The sequence below is a fragment of the Polychytrium aggregatum genome, assembly GCF_025602895.1.
Source record: "Polychytrium aggregatum strain JEL109 chromosome Unknown BJ171scaffold_10, whole genome shotgun sequence".
Taxonomy (NCBI): domain Eukaryota; kingdom Fungi; phylum Chytridiomycota; class Chytridiomycetes; order Polychytriales; genus Polychytrium; species Polychytrium aggregatum.
Window position 1 is genome coordinate 905,903 of NW_026516212.1, and position 20,620 is coordinate 926,522.

At 56.6% G+C, this 20,620-nt stretch overlaps 6 protein-coding genes across 6 annotated transcripts; all 6 read left to right on the forward strand.

Moving 5' to 3' along the window:
* Positions 1–193: 193 nt before the first annotated feature.
* On the forward strand, positions 194–1,593 carry BJ171DRAFT_496848 (uncharacterized protein; the record flags this gene model as incomplete). The annotated part of the gene is made up of 4 exons (XM_053110233.1): positions 194–470; positions 585–738; positions 883–1,188; positions 1,320–1,593. Coding segments are annotated over 4 exons (868 nt in total), but the record flags the coding sequence as incomplete, so codon positions are not given.
* Positions 1,594–1,752: 159 nt separating this feature from the next.
* BJ171DRAFT_496849 (aldo/keto reductase) lies at positions 1,753–4,141 on the forward strand. Its single transcript, XM_053110234.1, has 5 exons — positions 1,753–2,202; positions 2,416–2,511; positions 2,625–2,852; positions 3,050–3,193; positions 3,421–4,141. Exons 1-5 carry the CDS (start codon positions 2,129–2,131, stop codon positions 3,875–3,877), a joined length of 999 nt encoding a protein of 332 aa, XP_052968843.1. The 5' UTR covers positions 1,753–2,128; the 3' UTR covers positions 3,878–4,141.
* Positions 4,142–5,041: 900 nt separating this feature from the next.
* Positions 5,042–10,015, forward strand: BJ171DRAFT_440280 (male sterility protein-domain-containing protein). The gene is made up of 11 exons (XM_053108049.1): positions 5,042–5,330; positions 5,558–5,617; positions 5,756–5,928; positions 6,092–6,104; positions 6,193–6,271; positions 6,337–6,486; positions 6,560–6,736; positions 6,814–7,145; positions 7,405–8,744; positions 8,900–9,092; positions 9,233–10,015. The coding sequence occupies exons 1-11, from the start codon at positions 5,320–5,322 to the stop codon at positions 9,579–9,581; spliced, it is 2,877 nt and encodes a 958-aa protein (XP_052968844.1). The 5' UTR covers positions 5,042–5,319; the 3' UTR covers positions 9,582–10,015.
* A 230-nt stretch (positions 10,016–10,245) lies between these two features.
* Positions 10,246–11,852, forward strand: BJ171DRAFT_496867 (uncharacterized protein). Its single transcript, XM_053110235.1, has 4 exons — positions 10,246–10,312; positions 10,529–10,619; positions 10,824–11,070; positions 11,400–11,852. Exons 2-4 carry the CDS (start codon positions 10,544–10,546, stop codon positions 11,578–11,580), a joined length of 504 nt encoding a protein of 167 aa, XP_052968845.1. The 5' UTR covers positions 10,246–10,312; positions 10,529–10,543; the 3' UTR covers positions 11,581–11,852.
* A 694-nt stretch (positions 11,853–12,546) lies between these two features.
* Positions 12,547–13,488, forward strand: BJ171DRAFT_566604 (HSP20-like chaperone). Its single transcript, XM_053113418.1, has 2 exons — positions 12,547–13,020; positions 13,178–13,488. Exons 1-2 carry the CDS (start codon positions 12,626–12,628, stop codon positions 13,299–13,301), a joined length of 519 nt encoding a protein of 172 aa, XP_052968846.1. The 5' UTR covers positions 12,547–12,625; the 3' UTR covers positions 13,302–13,488.
* A 975-nt stretch (positions 13,489–14,463) lies between these two features.
* On the forward strand, positions 14,464–18,139 carry BJ171DRAFT_566605 (uncharacterized protein). The gene is made up of 7 exons (XM_053113419.1): positions 14,464–14,802; positions 15,011–15,485; positions 15,741–15,977; positions 16,185–16,301; positions 16,356–16,608; positions 16,725–16,827; positions 17,005–18,139. Exons 1-7 carry the CDS (start codon positions 14,483–14,485, stop codon positions 18,074–18,076), a joined length of 2,577 nt encoding a protein of 858 aa, XP_052968847.1. The 5' UTR covers positions 14,464–14,482; the 3' UTR covers positions 18,077–18,139.
* Positions 18,140–20,620: the final 2,481 nt, after the last annotated feature.

A 20,620-nucleotide genomic window follows, 5' to 3' on the forward strand; every position in this document is an offset into this window, starting at 1 on the left:
AATCTCCCCGTTCGCCTCCAGCTTTCCGCTATCGGCTCCGTCACATTCGCACGAGGAATCCGAGGATACCATCCACACCAATCGCACACAGGTTCGAGAACATGCAAAGGTCTGCTCTGCTCTGCATCGGTGGAAGGCTTGCATTCTCACCAGCACTACTCCCGGCTCAACCGCCACAGAGCTCGACATCTGGCATGAACGCCACCGCCATCGACGATGCTGCCACCCTGGCTGTCTTGAACCGAACCGACACTGACTCGGGCTTTCCGAGTTTCTGCGCTCTCCTCATTATCATCATTTTGGACCGGTGGATGATCCACACGAAAGACTTTCGCAGTCTCGTCACCTTGATGGTGTACTGCGACTGCCTGGCCGAAATACTCGTCTGGATCGCTCCGATGTGGGCTTCGGCATCGCTCTGCCAGACGACATGGCTCTACTGGGCCAGCGACATGATATTCTCGTTCAAGGTGACATTTGGCTATCCAGCGGCGTTGCCAGGTCGAGCTTGGCCATTCGATGCGGGTCGTTTCCGCTGTTGCCATATACTGAATCTCGCGACTCGACCCCATTTCATGCGACAGGACATGTTCAAGTTTGGCTTTATAGCCTGGCGAGCGACGCTGATTTCGTGTCCGCGGATGCGACATGCACGCATTGTCCAGATAACTTTCGCAGCCGCGGGGCTGTCGCTGCTGCTCTATCATGCATACATCTGGACGTCCTACAATCTATCGGGTGCGTAGTCTGCGTGCCGGCCATGCTTTGTTCGACGGCCGTTCGTTGGATGAACCGGGTGGCATCAACGAAAGCGACACTGCTGCTCAGGTTGACTCGGGTTGGCTTGGGCTGTGTTCGAAGCTGATATCCCACCCGACACAGGCGACTGTTCCGGCCATGCAAGCGCCAGCGGCTCGGCTATTGCACTGATACTGCTCTACGGCTACTGGTTCCTGGTTGAGGCGGCAGCGGCAGCGGCGATGATCTACACGCTGAGAAGGGCAGCCACGCTCGAGTCGAGGGCCAAGATCTCGGCCGAGGAAAACTTTGCGGCCAAGGTGATGCGGAAGGAAGCCTGGCGCATCTGCTGGTCGACGGTGCTGGGCTCGGTCGTCTGCGGATGTGCAGTGGCCGAGTTTGTCAACCACCGAAAGTACCTCTATCTCAAGGGGTCTGTCTTTACGATCTGTAAGTGTATCGGCAGCCTCGTCGGGTGTGTCCATCGGAGTGGACTATGCGACGAAGCTTGTGTACAGGCCAGGAGCGGCTCTCTGGATCGCTAATGGCCCCTTGTGTCCTCACTCTGGGATCGCACCAAGCCCAATTCATGCTGGTTCTCACGCTCATCAACCAAAACGAGGGAGCGAGCGGAGGATTGAACAGGAACGAGACTTTGAAATGCCCAAGCATGGTTTCCAGAGGCAGAGCGACGAGCGAAGGATATGCCTGAGTCTGTGATTTCGGGAATGCTGATCGAGCAGAGACGATGAGCCTGTCGAGCGCCGGATGTGCAAGAACAAGTGGTATTGGTCCGAGCCGAGTGTCATTGTGCCTTGGACTCAGTCGTCCATCGAGCAAGGCGATGTTTGCTGGCACCGAGAACGGCCGGGTGTCCAAGTCCGCTCTCCAAGTGATGTTGGTCGGTCGAGACGATCGTTGCGGCTGGCGGTGCGGATCTCGTCCGTGCAGCCAAGTGGCGATCTCTGGCATCCAGTCCGGATAGCGCAGGGCACCGATCCGCCCAGTCGATCCACCCAGCCAATCTGCCCAGCCGATCCACCCAGTCGATCTGCCCAACCCACCGAGCTCCTCGACAAGCGAGCGAGCAAGCGAATCTTCCAGTGCCCATGCAGACTGCCTCGGAGATTGCATCCGAGATCGTCCCGATCGGTGGGACAGCAGTTGCCGTCGCAAACATCAACGTGGCGGCCCTGGCCGATCCAACAGCGCCGGTATCCTGTCGCAACATCCGCTGTCGTCGCCCTGGTCGATTTGAAATCCTCCTTGCGCCCCACAGCCCAGCCGCGCGAGGGGTATTTCAACCCCTGATGCCTGCTCCCTCGTTCCGTCTGCCAGCATATCCTGCCACCGGCTCCATCCGAACCAGCATCCCCAGCACTGCACCGCCATGTCTGTCCTCCAGCGTCGTCTTGGCCGCAACGGCCCCTTGGTGTCTGCCCTCGGACTCGGATGCATGGGCATGTGAGTTGCATGTTCTGCTGGCTCCTCTGCCCCAATCCACTCCAGTCCCCGTCGTTGCCGTGGCCGTCTGCCCAGGCAGCTGCAATCCTCGCACGATGGATGTCCCCGCAGGATAGCCATCGCCATAGCAGGGCCATCCTGGAGTGGGCCGAGCGATGACCTCGTCGACATCACGCGCTCGCTTCTTGCCGACACTAACCATCTGATCTGCAGGAGCGACTTTTATGGTGCCCGCAACGATGAGGAGTCCATCGCCGTCCTCAACCGGGCTATCGATCTCGGCGCCACCTTCTGGGACACGGCCGATATGTACGTAGACTGTTGCGCCGATGTTGCCCGGCGACCGAAGCATCGCTGCGTCGATGCTGACCTGTTCCCTCCGCTGTCCTGTCCATCGGCATCGCCGTCGGCAACGTCTGCAGGTATGGATACGGCGACAACGAGCGCCTCCTCTCCAAGGTCCTGGCCACCCGCCGCGACGAGGTCTTCCTGTGCACCAAGTTTGCCGTCGTCCGCGATCGCAACGATCCGACCGCTCGCGGCATCTCGGGCAAACCCGAATATGTCCGCAAGGCCTGCGAAGCGTCTCTGGAGCGGCTCGGCGTCAAGACCATCGATCTGTACTATCAGCACCGAGTGGATACCTCGACGTGAGTATCCACCCGCCTCAGGTGCTGCAGTTCCTTGGGCCGAGCAGCCGATCATGTGTTGGTGGTTTTGCGTTCCTGCCGAGTTTTGACACGATCTTCCGTCGTGTGGAGATGACTGATGGACATTGGGCCTCGAATGCTGCACGTCTTGCTGATGCATGCCTCTGGTCCTGTCGCTTTGCTTGTGTGTCTCGCAGACCAATTGAGGAGACTGTCAAGGCCATGGCCGAGCTTGTCAAGGAGGGAAAGATTCGATACCTGGGTCTGAGCGAGTGCAGCGGCGATACTCTCCGCCGTGCCTATGCCGTCCATCCGATTGCTGCCGTCCAGATCGAGTACAGGTAACGGAGCCGCAGCGGCAACCCCGAGCGAGTGTGGTTCGTGGCCGATGCATCTGTACCGGTGTCTGGTTGCCTTCCGCCGAGCTCTGCATCCTGGAGCCTCTGGCTCGATACACAACACATCAGCATATCAGCATAGCGAGGATATCGCTCTGCATTCCGCTTTCCGTTGCGGCAAACCCGCCAGCTCACCTTCATATGCATCCTGTGTTCTCTGCCGCATCCAGCCCCTGGACCCTCGACATCGAGACCAACGGCCTGCTCGATGCCTGTCGCGAGCTCGGCGTCGCCATCATCGCCTACTCGCCCCTCGGCCGCGGCTTCCTCACGGGCCAGTACAAGAGCGTCGAGGACTTTGAGCCCAACGACTACCGCCGCACCACGCCCCGCTTTGCCGGCGACAACTTCCAGAAGAACCTCGACCTGGTCCACAAGATCGAGGAGCTCGCCAAGGCCAAGGGCGTCAGCACCACCCAGTTCGTCTTGGCCTGGGTGCTGGCTCAGGGCGAGGACTTTATCACCATCCCTGGCACCAAGCGTATCAAGTACCTCGAGGAGAACATGGGGGCAGTCAATGTGGAGATCACTGCCGAGGACAAGGCCGCAGTCCGCAAGATCCTGGACTCGTTCGAGGTCAGCGGCACCCGATACGACGCCGCAGGCATGAGCATCCTCAACCGTTAAATCTTTGGCGGCGCGCGGATGATATGCTGGCGAGCGGAAACGCGAGGCCATCGCCAGCACATGCTGCAGTACTAGTGTTTCCAACAACGCCGGACACTCGATGTGACTCAGCCAGCCCGATGCTGCTGGATCGTCTGTTCCGAGCTGGCTGGTGGCTGTCGACGGATTGGGCAATATACCACATCGCCTCAGATGTGATTGTGTTCATCGCGGATGAGACCCTGTCAGTGGATGAACCACGGGAGTAATGGGCTGCATGTGCAATGTGGAAGACGACATTGATGTCGAGGCCGTGTTGCTGTCGATTCGGATCTGGAATAGATGGCTGGTGTGAATGCCAATCACCGGATCCAGTGGCGGCTATCGTGGTTGAGACACGGTGCATTCTGACACAGTTGGAACGGATCTGGCATCCGACCGGCACTCCGACTTGGCTGATCTGATGATGGATGGAGTCGCCCTTCTGCACAGAAGGCGAGACAGATCTGGCTTGGAATCGTGGTGGTGAATATGCTCTTCATTGGCGAGCGTAGATTGGTGCCAGGCACGGCAAATATCCTCCCGGCACTGCAGCCATATGGCAAGTTGATGGGCGGGAGTGAATGAAGGAGAAGGCAGCAACAATCGCCATCGAGGGCGATGGAGCAAACGAAGTGGGACAATCGAGGGGTGCGGTGGCGCTTTCCACTTTGCTCTGCATCCACTGCATTAGCCTGTGCTACTGCATTATCCCGTGGTGCTTCTGCATTATCGGAACAGAGACAGACACCCACGGATGCCACCAGCGACAGCCGAGCAGCGACAGCCCATGCCAGAGTGGCAGGTGGGCCACTCGCCCCAGGTTCCACAGACGCGAACCCCGAACCAGTCATGGCCATTCCGATCGGCGAGGGGGTGAATCTGCATGCCATCCCACATCCCACATCCCACATCCCACATCCCACATCCCATCCCACTCCATCCCGCCGCATCTCGTCTTGCCTGTTCCTTTCCCTCTCCTCGTCCTCTTCCTCCCCCGATCTCCCCTGCTCCGTCGCATCCGCCACCAAATGGCCTCGAGCTCCAGTCTCCCGGCCAAGTCGTTGATGGATGTGGATGTCGATATGGATGTGGATGACACAACCTCGAAAGCCCCTGTCCAGCAAACCCAGCCCGAGCCGTCAGGCACGGCACCCTCCAAACCAGCCGACTCCCTTGGTCCCTGGCTCCATCCCATCGAGTGTCTCATCAACGGCGCCCGCGACGAGCCCGATGCCCTCCTGATCAACACATACGAGAGCGGTGCCTCCGAGCGACACTCCTATCGCCAGGTGTGGAGGAGAGCATACTCGATCGCCCAGGGGCTCAGGGCCCTCGCCGGCTGGGACGACGCCGACCACGAGGTCATTGGCACCTTCTGCGAGTCCGAGGTCAACTGGGTGTTCTATTCCCTTGCAGTGTGGATGCTTGGCAAGTGAGTGCTGCTTGGATGCGATCGAGGGCGAGTCCCGCTGCATCAGTCGTCTGCTGCTTGCTTGCTCCACACATCCGCCACCAGCACTGTCGATCCAGTGCCATCGTCCATGCTCTGTCCTGGCTTGTGATGCCCTGACTCTGCGATCCTCCCTCCTGACTCTGTGATCCTCCCTCCTGGCTCTGCGATCCTCTTGACTCCTCGCTCGTCCCTTGACCACCATCCAGGAAGACAATCAACTTTGGTCTCAACCTGCCTCCGGCTGCCCGAAAGGCTGTGTGCGACAGGTGTGTGGTCTGTGGGCATGTCTGGATCGTTTGTGGGCATGTCTATTGTCTGTGGGATAGTTCGACCTCAGAAGTGATGATGGTGGCAATGTGGGTGTCGATTGATAAACAGCAGCTGACAGGGCTGCATCCATCCAGATACTCGATCAAGTATATCCTGCACCACTGCGTCAAGCCTGGACGCACACAGGGAGTGACTCTTGTGGATGCATCGACATTCCCGATGCTGGACGACATCCCACTGCCCTCGCTTGAGGCGTGCGAGCCACTCGATGAGTTCGTCACATATCTCTCGACTTCTGGAACAACAGGTATGGATGGCAGTCAAAGTATCCGCCAGCTATGTGTCTGGGTGGAGTGCTTGATACATCAGATGAGTGGCGCATCTGATGGTATGGTGCAATCGAGCAAGTGTCTGTGGGTCATCACAGGATATGCATGATGCTCATGGTGGTTCTTGTTGCTCCTCGACAGGCATCCCCAAGACGTAAGTGGGTCGAGACTGTGTACTGAGCACAGTCCGAAGCGCTTCAACGGAGATCACTGACCACCCTATGCTCATGAATGTGTATCAGATACAAGTATTCCTCTTTGAGCCCAACTAGTCTGTACAAGTCGATTGGGATCATCAATATTAGCATCGGACTCTCCCAGGTACGAACCCTTCGCAAGCACCCGAAAACATAATTGTTCCTCAACTTACTCCTCCATTTCCACAGGCACCGTCATTCACAATGACGCTAGGTCTCCTCTTGACAACCTTGAATCTCCGAGGGTCAGCATGGATTCCAGACACAACTTCAAATTGTGTCGAGAAAGTCCGAAGTATTTCCAAGATGCTCAACGATGGTCTCGAGTTCATGGGATTGGTATGTATGAGAACATGTAGATATCCATTTGTATCGAGCTGTGACTAATCAAGATGCTCTGTTATATTATCAGCCTCCCTCGTTCCTCAAATTGATCATCGGAGTCGGAGTGTCGGAAAACAGGCACATCGTTTGGCGAAGAACAAGAAAGATCCTTCTTGGGTCCGAAATTGTGCCTCGAAGCGTCGTTTGTGAAGCCAGACGCCGCTTCCCAAATGCCGAGATTCAGTCCGTTTATGGTTCAAGTGAGGTAAGACATAATCAAATCGTAAAATTATTGTGATCTTTAACCATTCGACTGACCGGAGCAACGATCTACTCCATCAGTCCGCATTGATAGGCGCCGGAGCTTATTTCAGTCTCCCGGCCGATGCCACCGAAGTCCCTCCCACACTTGTGTACAAGCTCTCCAAGCCAGGAGTCCGCTGCCATATCATCGACGAGCACGGCAACTTCATCGACAGAAGGTTCTCCAACAGCGGCGTCCTTGTCTTTGCTGTCGATCCCGACCATCCAGTCAAGGATCATCCCAGCTTTGTCAACGCCGACCCGGACAACAAGATTGGATACTTTGGCTTCCTCAGCGACGGCTCGCCTCGTGTCTGCACCATGGACTGGGTCGAGATGGTCAGCGAGAACGAGTTCACTGTGGTCGGAAGGTGAGTGCGATGCAGAGGCACTGTGTCGGTGTGTTGGCTGCGATGTGGCATTCATCTCCTGCCTCACCACTCACCCACCACTCATCCACTTGCCATGTATCGACCTCATCACACACCTCTCACTCACATTCCCATCACACATTGCTATCCCATCACACACCACCCACATCACCCACACCACCTCTCACCCACATCACCCACATCACCTCTCACCACATTCCCATCTCACCACATCATCCCTCCGCATGCACCACTCCAGATTCGACCAGAAGGTCAAGGTCAACGGCGTCTATGTCGACCTCAATGCCCTCGAGGAGCTTGTCAACCAGAACCTGAACCACTCGATCGCCGACTGTGCCTTTGTCATGACCTCCGAGAAGCGCATCGTGATGCTCTATGTCCCCCAAAGCGGCCCTGCCATCCTCCTGAGTCCCGCCAACATCATCCTGATGACCGAGGAGCTCTTTGCGCTCTCGAACGTCGCCAAGGTCCCGATCCACAACTGCTTTGCGCTCGAGCGATTCCCCTTCAACGACTCCAACAAGCGCGACCTCAAGAAGCTCAGGCTGTTTGCCGAGAATGTCGAGCAGTACACTGCGTCGGTCGTCTATCCGGCCCTCAGGATCGACAACACTCTCCTGTCCCGCGTCGCTGCCAAGATCTCTCAGATCGGCAGCCGGGTCCTGGGCAGGGCCGCCCTTGATGGCCGCAACTACTACATTGGCGGTGTCGGCTTTGACTCGCTCAGCGCCGGCCGCCTGGCCCTCGCCATCAAGGACGAGCTGGATGTCGAGATCTCGCCGCTGATCCTGCTGTCGAACGGAATGACACCCACCGATGTCGCCCAGCTTGCCATCGACATGCTCGACGACAGACTGATGGTCCCGCCGACCGTGGATCTGTACCAGGAAGCCGTCAGGTTCGACGATGCGGGTGTGACGGCCGACGGCCTCCCTCGGTTTGTCTATCCCGACAATCCTCGCGGCATCGTCCTGACGGGGGCCACTGGGTTCCTCGGCGCATTCCTGCTGTACGAGCTGGCCAGCAGGTTCCCCAGCGCCAAGATCTACTGCCTGGTCCGAGCCAAGGACGAGCAGGCCGCCATCGACCGCATCTTTGACACGGCCAGCAAGCTGATCCTCAACCAGCAGCAGATGCACGACCTCGAGCACAACATCCGTCCCAGGATCGTGGGTCTTCCCGGCGACCTGGCACAGGACAAGTGGGGGCTGTCGGACGAGCGATGGCAGGAGATCAGCGAGCAGAGCGATGTGATTGTGCACAACGGTGCCGAGGTCCACTGGCTCTACAACTACGAGGCACTCAAGGGCCCGAACGTCCTCGGCACGGCGACGGCATTGAGACTGGCCACGACCCACCACTTGAAGCCGCTCCACTACATCTCGACGATCGGCACGCTGCCGATGAAGGGCTCGGCCCAGCCGCTCGAGGAGCGAATGTCGCTGAACTGGAACCTCTCTGGCGGCTACGCACAGACCAAGTGGGTCTCGGAGCAGCTGGTCCACAAGGCACGATCGAGGGGCGTGCCGGTGACGATCATCCGACCGGCCGCGATCGTCGGCGAGAGCCGATACGGAGGTGAGCGAGTGGTGATGTGGTGATGTGGGGATGCGGTGATGTGGTGATGTGGTGATGTGGTGATGTGGTGATGTGGTGATGTGGTGATGTGATGTGCTTGGTGAGTCCTCGGCCGACACTCACTCGCTTTCTCCATCTCTCTCTCTCGCCACCAGCATGCAACGTTGATGACTACATCTGGCGATATGTCAAGGGATGCATCCAGATCGGAATCGCTCCCTCCCATGCAACCCCCGTCACCCTGACCATGGACCCGGTCGACCATGTGGCCAAGGTCGTCACGGCGATTGTGGCCTCGGAGCAGGCCCTCTCCAACTTTGTGTTCCATGTCAGCGACTCGGAGAACAGGTGAGGATGTGGCTCATGACATGCTGGGGGAGCAGCGAGTGAGAAGGAAGGGCATGGATAGAGAATGGATGGGACAGCACCCGCTCACCACACCAACCCATCACACACCAACCCATCTCACACCGACACCCCATGCTCAGCCTCATCGCCGAGAAGAAGATCTTTGAGATCGTCAATGCCATGGGCTGGCGAGTCATATTCGAGACACGCGAGCAGTTCAAGATCCTGCTCCACTCGGCTCCCTCCGTCGAGACCAACGCCCTGTTCCCGCTGATGCACATGCTGATGGACATGTCCGTCCAGGTCGACAACCCCAACACCCGCTCGATCTATCCGACACCGAGTCCCCCGGCCGAGAATGTCGTCGAGCGATGTCTCCGATTCTTGGACCGTGTGAAGTACCTCCCTGCTCCGCCCGAGCCTGTCTCGCCGCTCCAGACGGACGACTATCCCGATGTCAGCGTCTTTGGCCGCACTGGCCGCAACTGAATGGCACAGATGTGCTGGACCAGGCTGCACCGATGGGTTGCCCTGAGGCATGGCCAGCAGTGACCGGCAGTGGCAGTTGATGCACTGCACTTGGACGGCCCTCGGTGCTTCATCTAGGCCTCACCTGGCAGATCCTGGTTGCTCGACCACACCATCGATCCAGTGTCCTCGACTGAGTCCTCGACTGAGTCTCGCAGCGAGCACACTCCTCCCTCTGTCGTTGCTTTGTATTGTGCTTGTTCTTTCCATCTCCGCCCCAACCTTCCCCTGGGCTGTTTCCCACTTGATATCCACTCGCTGTTCTTCTCGTTTGTCGGCTGTCTTTTCTCGGTTGTCTGTTTGGCGGAGTATGGCTGGGAGTATCACACCATCATCGCACTCAGTACCACTCAGTATTCCACTACGTGCACAATATATATATATTGAGAAGCAGGCCATGGCTATTCAGCCAGATACTTGCCTGAGCCAGGTCACAACTCCTCTCAGGTGGCAATCGGTCCAAGCGGGGCCGATTCCATGGATTGAGCCGTCCCGGTTTGCTTGCGCCTTTCCTCGCGCCTTTCCTCCCTTTCCCCTTTCCCTTCTCTTTTGCCGCGCTGACGTCAGCAAATCGCCAGCCCAGAAGAAAACGAAAATGACTGATCCGCTGAAATCACCACCATCAGATCAGATTGCCGAGTCCAGATCGCAACTGTCAACGACGGCGAAGGCCCCTCTGGCACTTTGATCTCGTAAGTTGCTCTGCCGGATCAGCCTCGCTGCCCGTATCCACCCCAGCTCGAGCCGTGGATCGCAGAAGAAGCATTGCCTCAACTGTGCTCGCCGGTCCTCATGGTGTTCCCCATCAGCACCATGCCCGTGTTCATCACACCGAGCTTTTGTCGCTTCGCTGTTTCCTCTGCGGTTTCTCAATCTCACCGCTTCCTTTGTTCCTTGGAATTCGAAAGTTCGCGATCACCAACATGTCTGTGCTTGGAAGTATTGCTCGGAAGTGGGTCTACTCTTCAGCCCCAGCTTTGCGATCATTTTCGAGTCATGGTAACTATCACTCCTCGGTGCTGTGACGGAAACGAAGCTCATCCGATGAGCCCAAACGGACACACTGAACCGATAACTCGTTCGGATCGCGAGTTGAGGCTCTCAACTTGATGGTCATCAATGCAACTATTGTCCGGGTGTTCACAATCTCTCCTTTGCTTGTGGCCTGATCCGTGTTTTGCCGTTGCTGCATTTCCACACAAGTTCGACAAGCCAAAGCCACAACTGCCACAGCAATGTCTCCGAGCGCCCGAATGTTCTCAACTGGACTGAGAACGCCTCTGAGCCGACCTGTCCAGATGCAGCTCACGGCTCGTTTTGGCTCTCAGCGTCGGCTTGCACACACCTCGACGAGTGAGCGCAAACCGTTTGTGCCCAAATCCACCAAAGTTGCGTCAAAAAGAAAGACCAAGAAATACAAGCTGAAGAACAACAAGAGTGCGGTTTCGAGGTAGGCGTCTTGGCGCACTGCTGGCGACTTTGTCGGTCGCCGCTTATGCCCTTGGAAAGAGACCTCATGCGAAAGTGGTGAACTTCGCGGGCAGGACAGCCCGGCGTGTTCGAAACAGGCCAGCGGAAGCGATGGAGCCGGTGCCATGCCGATGCATTGTCCGCCATTTCGATATGCGCCGAGATACTCGCCAGCCACTGGGTGAATGGGCTCGATAGGGGGCGCCCATATCGAATGGCTTTGTCCAGGGCGACGTGCAGCAGAACCTTCGGTGCGCCTCTGCTCATCGCCTTGGAGTGTTTCTCATCCCGACACTTGTCGAATTGCAGATGGCTGGTGCTGGGTAGCGGCGGATTCAAGCGCGCCCAGGCAGGCTCCCGCCACTTGAACGTCAAGCGTCGGGTGTGGAAGAAGATTTCCAAGAGAAGACGAGTGACCTCAAATGCAACCCAAGCCCGTCTGCTGCGCCGATTGATCCCTTACTATCAGAGGCGATACATGAGGGGCTAGAGCCGTGTCTGCGTATCAGTTGAAGAGCCTTCGATGACCCGGAGCGCTGTCATTCGATATTTGATGAGCTTTCCAGATTCTGAATATACGCACGGTCATGTGTCGCTTTTGGTCTGTGAGTCGGGCAATGCAGTTACAGCGAACTGGGACACCTTCACGCTCGGATGACTTGTATGGGTTGTGGGATGTGGTGGACTCTGTCGATGAGATATCGACCACAGATACTGGAGCCATGGACGGACTGACTCCATGAAGCAGACCGACTCCATGCATCTCCCTCACACAGGGAAATGACTTGACCCACTTGACCGGGTGTGTGATATGATCCGACAACGCCGTGTTGTCCGAATTTGACGATGTGTCCCGTATGCTTGGAATCGAGTCTCATGCGGCTGACCCGCTTCCGTCGTTGGCAGAACGCTGAGCATCGCCTGCTGCTGCTCGTAAACCAAGCAACCACTGATCTGCGAAAAGTGGGCTTGGTTCAAGCGGCTCATCAGACGGCGGACGGCAGAGGATCGGCAGCGGGGTGTTGATCGGCGTTTGTCGCAGAGTGTCTGACAGTGATTCGAGTGGACACTCAAGGCGAGATGCTTCTGGTGCTTTTCCCCTTCTCATGCTCGATCGCACCACTGGTTGTTTGGCGGGACGATCATCCAATAGCGCCGCCGGCATCCGCGGCGATTGTCTGCACAGATCACTGCTACGGGGCACGACCGCATTGGTGGTCGGGGCTTGCTTCCGTGCGCAGGCATATCTCCACATTGCCCCGGCGATTGCGGTGTTGATGCTGTGTTGGTGGTGCGTTGGTGCTGTGTTGATGCTGTGTTGATGTTGTGTTGATGTTTCTGTGGCTGCGAACCTTCTGGTGCCTTCGCGCGGCCGCCCGCGGGATCCAGCAGCGTCTTCATGACGGCAACATGAGAGCTATTTATTGGCCCCGCCCTCCCGTCCTCCGTTCTCGCCAGTCGCTCATCCGACGACCTCCCAGCTGCATAAAGCCGATTTCAGAGACTTGTCTCTATTTCCGCTTCCTTCCCGCACCATGTCTCTCTCTCGTCAGTTCCCCCGTTTCATCCGCCAATTCGAGCGTGCCTTTGAGGATCCATTCTTCCGTTCGCCCTTCGCCTCTCCCGCCTCCCGCTTCTGGAACGACTTTGACCCGGTGTTCAATGGCTTGGCTCGTACGCCTGCCGTGGATGTCTCCGAGACCGCTACTGCGTACAAAATCCAGGCCGAAGTCCCCGGCATTCCCAAGGAGAATATTCAGATCGAGCTGACGGATCCGCGAACCCTCGTTATCAAGGGTTCATTCGACCGCACCAGCTCACCCGAGCAGAGCGCCGAGCAGAGCGCCGAGCCTGTGTCCAAAGACGGCCAGCCGCCGAATTTCTTGGCTCAGGAACGAATGGCTGGCTCCTTCCGACGAACCTTCACGATGTAAGTTGACTCGGGCTTGGATATGACCGTCCATAAATTTCGTACACGAAGCGCCTTGCTTCCCTTCCAACTCGTGCTCTGACACCCATATTAATTCCTCTCCAATGACTTTGCCTGTCCGTGCTCAAACTGATCTCACTTCCACGGCAACCAATAGGCCTGTCGCTATCACCGAATCCAACATCAAGGCCCATCTCAAGGATGGTCTCCTCTCCGTCGATATCGCCAAGCCAGAGGATCAGAAGCAGATTCCCATCTCGATCGCCATTGGCGACAAGTAGGCCAAGAGTTTATTTGCTGACCGACAACCTGGCTCTCGGACCGCCAAACCGTGTGCTGCTTCCTTTTGGATCATGAATACATCCATCTATCGCCCATCGTCACCAAAAGCATGTCCGAGGATACTTATATTCTGACCACCTTTGAGAGCGCATCGTGGAGCAAGGGAAGCAGTATGAATCGAATCCACGGAGATTCAGATTCACCCAGTACTTTGATTAAGCATGGCCGAAATGAAAGGGACTGTGTCCCTCAGTGTCCCTCGCATCAATCATTGTCTCGAGCCCAGTGACCTGTCGGCTCCGGTGGGCAGGCCTTGTTGTTCGTTTGGGAGTATACTCTTGGACATATCCGGTCGATCTGCTGTGGCGATGATCGACTGGCATTGATCATGATGCGGGTGCGTGGTGCATGCACTCGCCCATCTTGACAACTCTGCACAATACGTGGATTGAACGAGTCGCTCTGCATCCACCCTCCTTGGACACACTGATTGGCCATGATTGGCCATGATTGGCCATGGATGGGGCGCATTCAAAGCCCAGAACACAGCGACAACCTGGCCCAGGATGTCAGTGTCTCAGTCACAATCAGTCCCATCCCAATGACATCATTTCTTGAGTGATTGGATGAGCTCCCACTCCGATGCTCTCCGATAGCCTCCCGACCAGAGTCTTCCTTAGGAGACCGGAAAGTGTGTGGGGACTTGAGCCCGCCCCGAGACCGAAACAAATGATCCACGGGGGTCTCTCTGCGGCTGGGCGAGCTGGCTGAGGCAGGGTATATATTTTGCCCGCTCGGTTCACCCAAAGAAACATTCCGTTCAAATCGCGTGCCGAGTTGCTGCAGCTTGCTGTTTCCTGCTCAGATTGATCACAGGTTCCTTGAATTGACACCTCCTTTCAAGGACTACATACCACAGCGATCTCACCATCCACGGCCATCGAGCAGCAGCGTCCAAGCATTGCCATCGCTTCCGTACCGACAGATGGCATACACGCCTTTGAGCTTCCTGCTCGTGCTCTGCCTCGGCGCTATAGGTAATCCCCTCCTTCTTTGGCGTCGTAGCATTGGTGTTGAGTCTCAATATCGCGCATTGTGCCCATCGCCTTGGACACCATCGTTGATGGCCAACCACAGACACGCGCCTTTCGGTTGACTGGTGTCGGGGTGGGCCCGAGATATGCCATCGAAATGCCGTCTAAATCTGAGTCGACACTGTCGTAATGTAGTGGCCCAGGGACAACAGCAGCCAAGTGTTTTCGGCGTCGGGGCGACCTTTCCCCAGTCGCTCTACACGGCCCTCACTGGGATCTATTCGGTCTACGATCCAGCCTGGAACTATGGCTATACGGGCACAAGCTCGGGTGCTGGCCGAAGCGCGCTTGCCTCGGGCGGCGCCAATCTGACCTGGGCCGGATCCGACACGATCCCTTCCAATGTGACCTACGCCGACCCCCAGGGCCGCGCTGCGCAATTCATCCCCGTCCCTTCTGTCGTCAGGTACATGTCCTGGCTGGGTCAGTGCTTGCCCTGTGGCCGAGTTGCGCGGCCTCGAGTGCGGATATTCCAAATCACCTCCACAACAAATATTCTTGGGAGTCGCATGAGTCGTGATGCTATCTCCTTGAATGGACTCCGCACAGATCTTCAACAAAGCCCATTCACAACATAACACTAACTCGGCCGGTTTCACCTCACCGTCCCTCAGCGCCATTGCAATTGTCTACCACCTCAACATCAGCAGCCTTACCCTTACCCGACAGAACATTGCCGATATTTTCTCTGGAAAGATCACGAGCTGGAACGACTCCAGACTCGTGCAAAACAACCCGGGGCTCTCGGCCATCAGTGCCCCGCTCCAGACGATCGTTCGGAGCGGAAGCTCCGGAACCACGTCCAACTTCCAGTATGCCTTGAATCGATTCGACCCCACGCTCAACCTTCCTCCACCGTACATTTATCCGATCTCCTCCTGGGGTGTGGCAAGCACACCCTTCTTTGGGTCCACCAATCAAATGATATCCGATGCTATTCAGGTCACGCCGAACACGATCGGATATGTTGACTTTCCCGATGCCGACAGTACCTTGCATTCATTGACATCGAGCCGCAATCTCTACGCGTTTGCCAACATCATCAATCAGAATGGAGACGTGGTTACGCCTTCGATGCAAACAATCATGGTAAAGTGCTGGCATAAATGAATGGAATGAGTGCAGACAATTCGGCCGTGTGGGCCTACATTCGTGTTCAAAAGCTTTGCGAGCACGGGAGGAGACAGCAACAGCAAGCGCCTGGGCTTGATCGCTGCTATTGGGCTTGCAGAGCAGTTTTGCCTGGCTTTGGCTTCCTCAAGGGGCCAGGAGTGCTTTTCTCTGTGCCTCGCTGCTCGCTGACTTTACGACCCGATGCGCATCAATGATCCTCGACTGCCCCAGGCATCGCTTTCGTCCCTCAACGCTGTAAATCTGTCCACGCTCAGCCACTTTTCGGCAGATATCGGCAGCTTGCTCCAGTCGACGTACATTGACTCGACCACCCAAAACGCATATCCGCTGATGGCACCGTCCTATGTTTTCCTGCGCCAAGACTCCCAAATCTACAACGTAACAGAGGCACAGATGCGTGCCACTCTGCGACTCATATTCTGGATGATCTTTGGGGGAACAGAGAGCGTAAGCAAGGCTCGTTTGAACAAGAGAATGCTATCTTCATCCTCGCCACATGCAAAACGCATTGGTGCTTTTGGTCTCGATTGCGAGATACAGCGGCGGACTCTCATCTGACCATGCCAATTCCAACTGCAGTCTCCATCAAACAGATCAACTGCGGCTCCGACCACGAATCCCTCCTACATCGGACTGAACTTTGCCCATCTCCAGGACACCAAGATTCGCCAGTTTGCCTTCGACGCCCTCAAGCTCGTTACGCACAACGGGAAGGCACTCTATGATCCCGTGTCGCCCTGTAATCCGTACTTTGACAGCACCGGTGCATATGTCAGTGCCAACTCGTGCAAGAATGGATACTGCCTTCTTGACGGACCATTCCAGGACTCCTCCGTGACTCAGTGCATCTGCGACGTTGGATATTACAACAACATGAAGACCGACTGCTCGGAGCCATCGGCAGCCTTCATGCTCTTGGTGAATGGAATGCACTCGGGCAATATAGCCATCATGGCGTTTGTGGCAATCACCGGGTTGATCAACGTTGCCATTTTGGTCCTGCTTGTCATATGGAGGGACAACCCCAACATCAAGCCCATATCGCCCCGATGCTGCTATGTCATCATGTTCGGGTCACGTAAGTCGTCCCATCGGACCGAAACAGCCCGTCTCACAGGTTTCCTCAACGGCGGGTTTGTTCCATAGACTCGGCCATGCAGAGAGTTGTCGTCGCTGATTCCGCATTTCTTCCAGTTATTGGTCAGATTGGTTCGGTCTTCTACTCAGCAGAGCCCAGCCCCTTGATTTGCTCATCCCGTATATTCTTTCCGGTCATTGCGTTTTCGTCCGTGTTCAGGTGAGTTTCCTGTGCCTTGTGCATTGATTCGCAGCGATGAGGGGTCGGTCTTGGCGATCAAAGTTGGGCTTGCTTTAGATGTGGTGTTTGTTGTGTCGTTCTGGCTGCTTGCTATGACAAAGTATATTCACGGCCCCCGTAACGAATCTCTGTCGAATGGCTCCGGGTCTGTTTCAGCATGCTTCTCTTGAAGTCGGTGAGAATATACATGATATTCGAGAACCGACGCATGCGCGTCTTCAAGACTCCCGACTGGAAGCTCATTTTGATCACCATGATCATTGTGATGATCCAAGTCGTCATCTGCATCATATGGATTGTCGCGGAGAGACCCGTCACCCAGGTCCAAGGCAGCCTCTATGCACTCGTATGCGTTCCGTCGACAGGCGCAATCGTTGCCCCCGAGGCGCTCCTCTACACCATCAACAGCTTGATCCTGGTTGGATGTGTGGTGCTCGCCTATCTGACCCGGAAGGCTCACCAGCGGTTTCAAGAGTCAAAGTCCATCGCCTTCTGCAGCTACATCGTGCTGATGACGCTTCTTCTGTGCTTGCCGATCGTTTACGTGCTCTCCAATAGCACCGACTCACAGGCGCTCTTCATGATCGGACGCATCATGGTCTCGGCTCTGACGATCGTGATTTCTTCGCTGGTCCCCGCGGCTCTCTTTGGCGTAAGGCTGATCACAACTTTCAAGAACGAAAGGAGTGACAGGGAATCCCAGACCCAGCGAGCGACCTCTCGACCAAGCCAGGCTTCCTCGGTTACCAGCCAAGGGATGGCCAAGGCCAACGTGATCGCCTACGCCTATGACTGCGGGGTTCAAGGTATCAAGTTTGGTGGTGCCTGGGTTTCGTCGACGGTCGTGGTGTTTCCGGGACTGGATGTCATCGACTTCAGAGAGCCCGATTCGGATGGCGCTATCCAAGCAAGCTTTCGCTTCTCTTCATGCGACTGCGGAATATGCGATCAGTCGAGTGATCCAGGGTCTGAGAAGGCCCTCGCACGAAGAGTCCGCCTGCGCCGCAACAAGGCAACGTACTTTCTCGAGTTTGGATCCAAGGACACCGCGCTCACGTTTTTGGTCAACCATGCCGAGGTCAAGGCGAGACCCAGTGTAGCCTCAGCCAAGAAGGGAGAGGGCTTCGGGGCGGCTGCTGTCGCAGGCACCGCCAAGAGAGGCAACACAGTATATGATCTGTTGGACAAGCAAGCAGGCACCGAGTCAACGAAGAGTGCAATGGACTAAATCAAACGGAGCGTCTCGCATTTGCTTTTGGGACTGATTTGAATGGCAATACACATATCTACCACCCTTCGAAGTGAGGCAAGGACCATCCGAGCGACTCGTTTGGCTGGACTGTGTTGATGTCGAGAAACCACACTTTATGCAGAGCTATCCAGTCGGTCGAATGTACCACACTCTCACTTCACGGTATCAATGCCAGTCGAGTCCCGCAACCAGTAAGATGTGAAAGCATACACTTTATTCAGAAAAAAACGGGACACCACAGCCGTTTCCATGAACATGTAGTATGTGCTGTGCTTGCGTCAAGCAAAGCCACAAGAAATAAAACAGATCACTTTGGCAGCCTCCGAGTGAAGACCGCCGGTCGCTCTCCGATCTCCACAATCGACCTGCACACTGTGATCATGTTGCGCGCCGCATTGACGTCGCGATTCCACACTGTCCGGCAGCTGGGATTCTTGCAGCTCCTGACAAAGTGGGAATTCGCAACACTGGGCGCATCGAGTCCTTCCAACCGAACTGGCTCCAGGCACTTGGAGCACACTTGCGAGGTGTTGAACTCGTTCGTCGAGGCCACCTTGACGCTTCCATGATGGTGATTGGGACGGCGTCGGTGGTGCTCGAATTGCTCAAAGTACCGAGCAAACCGCTGCCTCCGAGGGCTGGATGCATAGCCCTTGCCTTGACGCCATGACGCATTGCCAAAGGCGATCACCACATCGGTCCGTATCGGGGCGTGCTTCAGGACGGCCTTGCACATCCTGTCGACGGCCACTTGGCGCCTCCTGTGGCCCGTGAATCGATGGTGACGGGCCTTCTTGCCAAGGTGGAAGTCGAGCTGCACTCGCAGCTCCGGTCGCAGGACATGGGTGAGATGGACCTTGAAGGCCTCCGAGGACGACACCTTGGGCGAGGGGGTGGTCGACATCTAGGTCTCGATGCTGAGTCGATACTTCATGGTGTTGTGCCACTCAGTATTGGACGTATGGCCACACATTTACTGATAGTGACCATTGGAGAACGAGACCACCTCGTCTTGGTGGCTCGGTGCTTGGATGACCGCCGTGAAGATGGAGCCGACTCCAGGATCGATGCCAATCCAAGTGGTGCGATCGGGGTCTGGGTCGCCGATGTGGGCCTGGATACGCTGCTCGGCAGTCGGAGGAGGCTCGGAGGTCTCGGTGCGATCGGTTCGACGCAGAAACTTGACGAGACCGATGGTGCATCCAATGCCATCGGTGCTGATCTCGTAGTTGAACAGCTTCTTGTCCACGTCCCGTTCTTGGAAGAGGGAGCTACGCAGCTTGAAGCAACTGCGCCAGAGACGATCCTGGTTGTTGACACCGTCCTCACCTTCTTCCTTGAGCTTGTCCCTGGTGAGTCCAAGGCGATGTTCGGTGTCAAGGAGTTGCCAGAGAGTGACCGTGTCGATCTTGACATACTTGGCCCTTGCAGTGCATAGAGGAACCATCGTGCACACGGCCGGAGGAGTGTCAAGAGTGAGCTGCTTGAGTGCCCAGTTGAGCCTGGATGCCAGCTTGTTGATCTTGGCCTTGGTGGTGCCGAGCTCAGACTTGGCCGTGGTGAACCTCTTGTCGTCGGAGGGAATGCCTTGGGTAGTGAGCTCGTCCAGCTTGGCCTGGCGCTGCAGCTCGGTGACTCGGAGGGCGGGCATGTCACAGTCGATCCACTTGTGGACATCGTCGACCATCTTGTCCCGGGCAAGGATCCCCACATGGTGTGAGAGGCGATGGAGGGCCCGGAAGCGGTCCCGGTCGTTGCTGTACCGAAACTCGTCCAGGATATGGCCAAAGTCTGGATAGAGGAACTCGAGATCGGCCTTGGGTGGAGTCTGCCCTGGTTTCTCGAAGAGCTCGAGACAGGCCTCGATGGCTTCGTGCTTATGCTTGTTGGCTGGGAAGACAGCAGCACAGAAGCGGCGAAGGAGTCGCCAGTAGGCCAGGTCGAAGTGGGTGGTGCGGTTGGTGGCATAGGCATTGACAGCGAGAGTGAGAAGCTGACTGTGAGCACCATCAGGCAGACGAGGGGCCGGAGGCAGGTCTGCGTGCCGAGTGGTCTGGTAGTCGCGAAAGGAAGCGACCAGATGCTCGTTGTATTTCTCATTGTCCCTGGTCGGGGAGAGCGCATCGGCCTCGACAATCGTGAAGCATTGGCGGATGAAAGCAGGGGTGGCCCTGGAGATGACGGGGACGGGAAGATCCTGCTCGATGCACCGGAGGATGTGCAGGTTGAGCAGCCTGGATGCCTCGAACTGGATCTGGGTCATGGCCTCGACGGTGGCCTGGATCTTGTCGCGGAGAGCGGGATTGAGACAACAGCCATCCATCGTCTGCTTGAAGCAGCTGAACTGAGGGGCGGATGACCTTCCATCCACGAGTGGGACGACGGAACTCTTGAGGGGCCGGTATTTGGGACACCTGTTGGTGTTGCTTCGCTGATGATCGGTGCCATCGCACTTGCGACATCGCTTGCCGGTACTCGAGGAAGTAGATGGACCAGGCTCGGTGGGATCGACATCCATTG

Coding starts and splice junctions, on each gene's coding strand:
- BJ171DRAFT_496849 (XM_053110234.1), top strand. CDS start 2,129: ATGTCTGTCCTCCAGCGTCGTCTTGGCCGCAACGGCCCCTTGGTGTCT. Junction 2,203..2,415: donor GGACTCGGATGCATGGGCAT/GTGAGTTGCATG, acceptor TCTGATCTGCAG/GAGCGACTTTTATGGTGCCC. Junction 2,853..3,049: donor CACCGAGTGGATACCTCGAC/GTGAGTATCCAC, acceptor TGTGTCTCGCAG/ACCAATTGAGGAGACTGTCA.
- BJ171DRAFT_440280 (XM_053108049.1), top strand. Junction 6,487..6,559: donor GTCTCGAGTTCATGGGATTG/GTATGTATGAGA, acceptor TTATATTATCAG/CCTCCCTCGTTCCTCAAATT. Junction 9,093..9,232: donor GTCAGCGACTCGGAGAACAG/GTGAGGATGTGG, acceptor CCCCATGCTCAG/CCTCATCGCCGAGAAGAAGA.
- BJ171DRAFT_496867 (XM_053110235.1), top strand. CDS start 10,544: ATGTCTGTGCTTGGAAGTATTGCTCGGAAGTGGGTCTACTCTTCAGCC. Junction 10,620..10,823: donor GCGATCATTTTCGAGTCATG/GTAACTATCACT, acceptor TTTCCACACAAG/TTCGACAAGCCAAAGCCACA. Junction 11,071..11,399: donor AACAAGAGTGCGGTTTCGAG/GTAGGCGTCTTG, acceptor GTCGAATTGCAG/ATGGCTGGTGCTGGGTAGCG.
- BJ171DRAFT_566604 (XM_053113418.1), top strand. CDS start 12,626: ATGTCTCTCTCTCGTCAGTTCCCCCGTTTCATCCGCCAATTCGAGCGT. Junction 13,021..13,177: donor TTCCGACGAACCTTCACGAT/GTAAGTTGACTC, acceptor GGCAACCAATAG/GCCTGTCGCTATCACCGAAT.
- BJ171DRAFT_566605 (XM_053113419.1), top strand. CDS start 14,483: ATGCCATCGAAATGCCGTCTAAATCTGAGTCGACACTGTCGTAATGTA. Junction 14,803..15,010: donor CCCGTCCCTTCTGTCGTCAG/GTACATGTCCTG, acceptor ACCGTCCCTCAG/CGCCATTGCAATTGTCTACC. Junction 16,302..16,355: donor TTGACAGCACCGGTGCATAT/GTCAGTGCCAAC, acceptor GGACCATTCCAG/GACTCCTCCGTGACTCAGTG.